The sequence below is a fragment of the Haplochromis burtoni genome, unplaced genomic scaffold, assembly GCF_018398535.1.
Source record: "Haplochromis burtoni strain Fernald_Lab_line unplaced genomic scaffold, NCSU_Asbu1 Contig_398, whole genome shotgun sequence".
Lineage (NCBI taxonomy): Eukaryota > Metazoa > Chordata > Actinopteri > Cichliformes > Cichlidae > Haplochromis > Haplochromis burtoni.
In genome coordinates, this window is record NW_024582759.1 from 198,965 (window position 1) to 207,716 (window position 8,752).

General features: G+C 39.5%; 1 protein-coding gene across 1 annotated transcript in view; it reads right to left on the minus strand.

Moving 5' to 3' along the window:
* Nucleotides 1-882: 882 nt before the first annotated feature.
* The window catches only part of alg6 (ALG6 alpha-1,3-glucosyltransferase), a 20,943-nt gene continuing 13,073 nt past the window's right edge, over nucleotides 883-8,752 (minus strand). The window contains exons 13-14 of the mRNA XM_005944257.2: nucleotides 5,058-5,250; nucleotides 883-2,411 (exon numbers count right to left, since the gene is read on the minus strand). Coding sequence (XP_005944319.1) covers nucleotides 2,214-2,411; nucleotides 5,058-5,250 — 391 coding nt within the window. The 3' untranslated portion in view covers nucleotides 883-2,213. The remainder of the gene's footprint in view (nucleotides 2,412-5,057; nucleotides 5,251-8,752) is intronic.

Below are 8,752 nucleotides of genomic sequence, written 5' to 3' on the forward strand. Positions count from 1 at the left end.
ACAATGTGAGAAGATGTATTTCATTTTACAGCATGTGGACAGCTCTGTGTGTGTCATCTACCTGGGTAAGACTGCAATATCGAGCTGGGACATTTTAGGTCCTGGCATGTATGACAGTGGCCCCTCGCAGCTCATTACACTGCAAAATCTGTAAAGGAATCGTCTGAGGAACGTATCAAAGAAGCTCAGAGTGTTGCTTTGGCCTCTGCTTCTCCTATATCACAGTCCAAGTGAACATCTACAGGATGATCTGTAAAAGAAAGTGCAACCCAAGAAGGCAACGCTTCACAACTTTCAGTAATTAAAATATCTGGATAACCACAGGACACCCAAAGACAATTTGTGGAGACTTTCCGAGCTAGAGCTCTTTAAGCATGAGGTGGACAATATTCAGCAGATGGTTTTAGTGTTGTCTTTTTTTCCACAAAGAAGCAAGAATTTTAGGTTTAGCTTTTTGCTTGGTAAATGAGCTAATCATTTAAATGAAGTATCAGTTATCACAACAAAATGAAGTCGCTCTTTTTGATTAAACTCAATTCATCTTAATAAATGAAACTGAAACGGTTCTGAATGAGCCGTTTTCTTGAAATGTATTTTACGGTTTTATCTTACTTACAATTCTGTTTATCTGTTATGATAATATTAACTTACTTATCCAATATTCTTCATATCTACTTTGCCAGACTCCATCAATACCAGAATATTTTTTTTTGTGCCAAGCTTTTATTTGGTTTTCTTTGTCTTGTTGTTATTGTGATTGTTTGAATATTTGTTTCTTATTCTTTGGGCTTTGGGGGAAAGAAGAATGATTTTTTTTTTAAATAATTAAAAAAAAATAAGCAAATGTTATAAAAAAGAGCAAGCCAACACCTTTCACACCACCACTAATTGGCCCCTTGTGTTCACGCCCCATTGTAGTAACTATTAACTCAGATCTTGGGCTCCTATTTGTCCCTGCAGCCCTTTATTGGCCGCCAGCCCGGAGCCTCAGATGCACAGGCAACCCTGGCTGACCTGATAACATTTATAGTTGTAATGGATTTTTTTATGCCCGTCATTAACTGGCAGAGAGATTGGATATAGAAATTGCTTGTACCTTTTTCTGTGGTATTTCAACTTTATAGCATTATGTTCAGATATGTCACCTTCCATCATCCTTATTTTAAGGCCTCTCCCGTCACTGGTTTTGTTTTAAATGTACGGGTCTTTTGTGCAGGACACTTGTAGTATCAAGGGCTCGTAATGAATATTTAATGATGTTGAGTAAAGGCTCGGAAAGATATAATTTCTGTCCAATAATTGGTTCTCTCTCTGCCAGACCTTTAGGGGTGATTTAGCACGCAACATGCTTAATGTAGACAGTTTATACGAAGCTGCTTTGAATCAAGTCATTGAACAATGTGGCAATAAAGCGGATGTTCATTTTTAGGATGCTGGTAAATTTGATTTATTTTCGCAAAAACTACATTTGTACAAAACAGCTTTAATATTAGGCAAAAATGTACAGTGAAAAAACAGTTCGATGAACTTCAATAAAAAGTTCACATGAATGGGTGGATATCAGCATTGGCAGGCCTGAGTGCAGCACATCAGGTGCATCTTTACCACCACCTCAAGGACATAATGTGGATAAAATAACAGAAACTGTTCATAATATGATTACACATGACCACAAACTTTGGTGTCAATAGTTGCCATAAAATTAGACCAACACTTCTGGTCCCCATGAAAAGGAAACATTACAGCAGGTGTTTATGTTATTGTGTCTACCTCCTGTGGCCAAGGCATACAGGCCTATAAGTCAGTATAGGCCATACAATGCCAGGTTAGCCAGGAATTGTGTATTTCTTTGGTAATTTATGAGTAGTCTGAGCAAATAATTCAACAAGGTAGGTTAATTTCACATGAACCTACATCATTTTTAGCCAAAATACATTTCGTGACCTTGACAACATGGAAGATTTGTCTTTGAATTGCACTAAATTCATTGGTCCACATTGAAAAATACCACAATTTCCTTTCATTTCATGTCACAATTCTTCCGAAATGCCATTTATCCAACTCTTTAATGAGCACTTGTGTTATTTTGTATTTTGTACACAAAGGCATGGGTAAAAGGCCTCATGCACTTTACCTCATGCAGATATACCTCAGTGGGTAAGGTTGACTTCACTGGTGTAAAATCAGATCAACACCTTCACCTGTGGTGTGACTTAGTTGCTCTTCTTCTGGCTCTTTCTGCTGGGAGGCTCACTGAACTGAACCACGTTGAAATGTATAAAAGTTCCCAAAAAATGCAGGAAAGCTGTAGTAGATATTAAGACTGGGAACAAGTCGGGCAGATGGAGCGGAGCGATCAGAACTGCAGCCGCGATGCTCAGGCCAACCATGGCTGCAATGCTGATGTAGAACTGTAAGAGATAAAGGCAGTGTGATTGTTGGCTCATTGAAATAAGACTGGGAGTTACAAGTCCATGCAAAATGCTGATATCATAATAAACAGCACAGAGCCTCAGAAAAAACTGTGGATTACGTACTGCTTTACAACATAAAAGAAAGCATCTCATGCTAGTCTAACAAAACAAGTTCACCTACTAAGTTAGTTACTTAGCCAGTGCCTTCATTTACACTGAAAACCTCTTTCAAGGTCCTTTATATTGTAAGGTAAAGACCCTACAATATTAGAGTAAAAGATGAGTCTCTGTGAGCAAGCATTTGGAGGCAGTGGGAAGGAAAAACTCCCTTTTAACAGGAAGAAACCTCCAGCAGAACCAAGCAGGGGCAGCCATGTGTTGGGACCAGTTGGGGGGCCGGGGAAGGGAAACAGGACAAAAGACACTTATGTGAGGAAACAAGTGTAACTTTGTGCCTTTGGTCAAAGATGGGATCGCCGTGGCAGATAAGCAAAAATTTAAGAACTGATCAAAATGTTTGGAAAACATTTGTGGAGCTTGGCTTAAAAATATATTGCTGTGACACAAATATCTTTTACAACTGTATTCATCAAAATAACAGCCTTTAGTCAAAATATTTTATGCCGAGAACTCTTAAAATAAATTTAATAGTTATTAAATGAATTTTTTCATTTATAAATTTGTAAAAACTGATTACCCCCGGCTATAAACAAACTGTTGACTTTACCCTTAACACTAACTATGCACATAACATCAAACTAGTAATTTAATTTAAAATAGAGCTCATATGACATTGAATATTTATAACTAAGTGACAGACATCAAATTAGTCACTTGAGAGGTGCTATAAAGAAACGAGGCCTGCAATATCATATTACAGCAAATTTTTTTTCTTCAAGGTATGGTCACTGCTTTTTATCTCGTTACAGATTTGCAAACAGATGTGATGGTGAGTGTCACATCATTCATCTATCTGCTTGCGGTTTATGACCCAAAGATCAGTCTGTGAGGTGCAGGAAGCACCTCGGGCCTGCCAACCGCCCAGCCGCCCAAAACCCATGAAACCTTATCCCCATCATTGGGGCTCGCTATTTATGCTGCTTGTGTAAATAAATATATCTAGGCAAACCTGTGTTAACGACACGTGCTATAAAAATACACCTTCTCCTAATCTCTGACACCCCACCAGTGCCCCTGTCGCTAAGGGGTCGGCAGAGAAGCCACTTCAGACGCTATGGAAACTTAAATAAGCGATAAATAATTCTTTGGTTGGCAGCAGCGTTCATCCCTGGACAGCTTACACAGCTTACACCAGCACATGATATTTATTTATACAGTCGGGCATGTCTTCTCACACAGTTGCAATTTAGGTCTAGTGCCACTGGGACCCTGATATCAGCACTCTTCTTACTACAAATGTATCATCTGTACATCCTCCACCCACTATGTAACAGAGAAAACATGTCTTTGTCTTTGTTTGCCAACTGCAAAGCCGAGCCCTTATTATAAGCAAGCACACAACATGAACGAAACCACACTTAAAAGCTAAAGCGTTAAATCCAGCTAATGAAAAATTGTTCATATTGGGTTGTGCTGGAGTTTTACCTGCTTTTTCTTGTGCGAAATCTGTATTTAGGTCAAAGTCTAATTTAATCTGAATGACCTTTAATAAACTTTATTAGCAACAAACTAAAACAGCAGCCATAATTATAAACGTTAACCCCATCTGTGGGACAGCACCACACAGCCAAAATCAATGCTGTTTGACTTAACAAACTGTCATTTACTAACTTTGATTTAATGTCTAGATTTTAATTCTTCACACTACTATTTAGTGCAACTGGTAACAGTGAATCATATTTTAATGAAATAATTGCATTCAAGTGATTTGTAACTATAACTGAAATGTGTGAGTGTGAAATATGTAGTGAACTAGAAGGTTGAAGAATCTTATTGGGATCTTCAGTGAGAAATCTGCACTGTAGCTACGTTACTGCAAACTGCTCTGAAACCCTCAGTGTAACCTGACATGCACCTGATATGGAAATGTAACTACACGTCACGTCGATGGAGCAGGCAACTATTTTGATTGACCTGTTCAGTATGATCAATTCCTCCAGTGCATTTTCGCATACGCAGTTTTTAAAAAAAATTAGCGAAAGCATAACAATCATCGTCTCAATATAAGGAATAAGGACTGTCGCCATAGATGTGAGGGAATGTAGAAAGAAATGGAAAAACCTGAAAGAAAAATATGTCTACCTATGAAAAAAAATGGCCATAACAAAAAGTCAGGACCCAGGACACAGGATCCAGCAGTTCATTTCTTTCTATTGAAACAAATGGACTGGACACGCTCACATGCTAATTAACACGTCACATTGCACAAACATAAATGCTGGCAACGATGTCGGTTACATTGTAGACTGCTTCACAGGCTTTACAAAGATTCCCTACAGGGGCCATCTAAATCAGGCCTTACACTGGAAGAACCCCTAAGTGTACTCAAGTACAGTTCTTGAGTAAATGTGAAACAGTTACAAGATTTCATATATGCATGGTTTCTTTTGATGTGCAAACAAACAAATCAGTGAATATTTGGAACTATAATGTAAATTATTATAACAGCACTTCAATACTGACCTTCCATCTCACTATAAAGGCCAGGTCCATCTTCAGTACCCAATAAAACAGCTTGTTGTAAGCTCCCAGTCTCAGTTTATCCTCTGAACAGTGATCCAGTGCAGACAGTAAATAAATGCTGAAGAAGAGGAAGCCCAAAGAGGTCACAATGTAGGGCACCAGCAGGCCGTCCTTCAGGAACAAAGGAAGCATGCTGCACACAGAGACAGGAAAAGGACAAGCATAGCAGATTTTATTACATTTTAAGCCTGTCTGTGTGTTGTCATGGCAGAATCAGTTTCAACTACTGTAGCAGGACCTACTGCACACATAGCAATAGCAAAATATAGCTATGAAAATTCACAGGTGTGTAGTTCAGACCAAAATGAGCATCATGTCTCTGGATGGTCCTGTTCCAATACACGAATACAAAGTGAAGAGCACCACGGGGCGACCGTGGCTCAGGGGGTTGGGAAGCGCATCTGTAACCGGAAGGTCGCCGGTTCTCTGTCCTGGTCGTTTACACTTTACCCTACCGCCTACTGGTGTTGGCCAGAGGGGCCGATGGCGCGATATGGCAGCCTTGCTTCTCTCAGTCTGCCCCAGGGCAGCTGTGGCTACAACTGTAGCTGCCTCCACCAGTGTGTGAATGCGAGAGTGAATGAATAGTGGCATTGTAAAGCACTTTGGGTGCCTTGAAAAGCGCTATATAAATCCAATCCATTATTATTATTAAAAGCACCCCCAAGTCTCACATTCTTTTTCATTCTTGGCATCTTTGTATCTCTACAAACAAAAATATTTGCACCTGTATAAAGACAGAAAAGTTCTGAGGATGGGCATGAACTCACGCTGATGTCTTTGGTTAGTTCAATGTAATATAGCCCCAAAAGCAAGAATCACACGTGATTCTTATATCATGAAGATATTATAGCTATTGCCTTTACATGCAAGGTACAGCTGGACATTTATACACACAGTGTATAAATGTGTGTATCAGAGGAGGAAGACAGGACGTCTTCCTCCTCTCACCCCGAACCAGTCGTGGCAGATGCTTGGCCCTCCCTGAGCCTGGTTCTGCTGGAGGTTTCTTCCTGTTAGAAGGGAGCTTTTCCTTCCCACAGTCACCAAGCGCTTGCTCGTAGCGTTCATCTGAGTCTTGGGGTTTTCTCTGTATTATGGTGACCTTACAATTCAAAGTAACTGTTCTCGTAAATTTGGTGCTATAGAAATAAAATGCAATTAAATTAAATTAAATTAAACTGAACTGAACTGAAATGAAAAGGGACAACATCAGATTTTTAAATGATTGTTAGAAAATAAATCAAGTTTGATCCTACAGCTGATGGAGAGCACGACAGAGTTTCATACCCATCAACATCATTAAGTTGAGTGCAAAGTTTGTTAAGTGCAGCAGTAAGCCAAACAGTTTTTATCCTGCAGGCCTGTATGTGCATGCATCTCCCAGGCAGAGATGGCTCTGTAATTCACGAGGAGCTTATCTTAGTTTAGTAGAGGAGCATGGGCAAGAACAACAGTTGACTCACAGTGAATCACACAACGCCCCAGCTTATAAAAACCTTTCCCCAGACAAAAAACTACTTATTCAGATTTGGACTCAAACAAAAAAACTTCTATTCAGTAGATAAATGTTTAACACTTCCTCCATTTACACTGACTGGCTGCATTCAGTGGCCGTAAAGTGGTCATGCTTGGCCATCCATTCAGCCAGTTCTGCTAACAAAAGATGTATTTTTTTTCTTTTTTAAATTAGTCTGGAGAGGATGCAGATAATGTGAAAGTCCAAGGCAGACTGTACAGGGGAGCAGCTACAGAATGACCTCCTGTCCCTACACAACACACACTTAGACAGCAGGCATGCAGACTATGCAGTGTAATCCCCAGATATCCTTATACTAAACCACACGCACAACAATTAGTGCTGCCGGAAGAATTTAACAACAGCTGGTGAAAGTTAGATGGAGCATTTGCAGCACTACTTGTGTTTTCCATTCATGGTGCTTAGCTCCAACCCACACAGCACACCATTTAACTTTTCAGGTTAATTTTTGTATGTTTCTCATTAAATAAGAGATAGAAAACAAAGTAAAAGAAATGACAAGAAACAGCATCCAACAGCGGGACACCAGATTTATACACAAGCAAATCAAACGGGACATTTTAAAGCAATTATAATTGCTGAACTTTTTCCCATCATAAAAATAACTATAATTGCATAACTCTATTATTCCATTATCCAAGTTGCAGTAAATAAGATTTAGAAACAAATCTAACAACAGATCGCCTGTTTTTATATGTTAATCTTCCAACCTTTGTGTGTTGTCAGTGATTTCAAAAGACTTTCCTTCTTACCTGAATGTCGAGGCCTGTAGGAACCAAAGGGCCATCAAGGGGAGGTCATTCAGCAGGAGACAGGCAGGCCTAGAAAAAGAAATTCAGATGAACTCAATATTAAATAGACTGCCGTGACTTTTGCGATTAGACAAGACTAGAGTGAAAAGAATATTAAAGCTACTGAGCTGATCAAACATCCACTTACAAGTATTTACAAATCAGTCAGTCTTTGCTGTACCACATTATTTCATTCGAGAATACATCTTTTACACTTTAGCTAAGTTTTCTATTTGCATTTGAAGAACTGCCAATGTTTTGCCAAGAAGTTGCAATGATACATTTATGACCGCATGCGTCACATGCACATGCATCTGTGTTCATATGCGTTTAAGCCTGTTGCTAATTGAACTTGCTAGCTCGCTTCAGTGCAAGTTGTACACTCTGCTCAAAGGGGGGCACTTTCCATCAGTCCCCGATCCCATAATTACAGTCAGTGCTGTTCGGTGATCCTGTTACAGCCCAATAATTGATCCTGCGCAAACAACACCCCGAGCTGCCGCCTACCATTCTTTCCTAATCCCTGGACATGTATTACTGATTGATTCAGGAGGACAGGTGGGAGATATAACTCAATAGTTAATAAAGCAACAATCTACCCTAATCTAGATTAATAGATGAGCCCAGATCTAGGAACCAAATCCCTCGCTGTCAAATCTATCCCAGGCTTTTCACCCGACCTACAGCTTTCTACATATGGAGGTAAAATGATAATAAGCACACTCACTACACACAACACACACCACACACACAACACACACCACACACACAACACACACTCACACACACAACACACACACTACACACTAACTACACACTCACTATAGCTGACTTTCACCCTGTTAAATATGACCCAGCTCTGACACAGCACAAATCATGGCAGTGGAAGCAGGGTTCCTATCTGTGTTGACAGAGGTGAATAACTTCTCGGTACTTAAAAAGAAATCTGGGGGTACAGCAGGAGGATGACGTCATTTTTACAAAGCGAACATGATTTGAAACCATTAGAATTCTGTACGACATAATCTGAGATTTGACAAGGCGAATGGCTCCTTTGTGAGTAGAAATTAAATCTATACTCATGAATATTTCAGATATCGCTACAAGACAGAGAAAGTACCATTTACATTTGTCACTCAATGAGACAAACCTCAAGAAGTTACAATTATCTTCTTTGTACTTACAAGGCAGCCAAAAGGATGGACTTCTCATGGACTTGAAAGGAGAAGAGGAAGAACGCCAGGGATGAATTGACCTTAAAGTGACATTGGGGCTATCAGTAAAACTGCTATATTTAATATTAC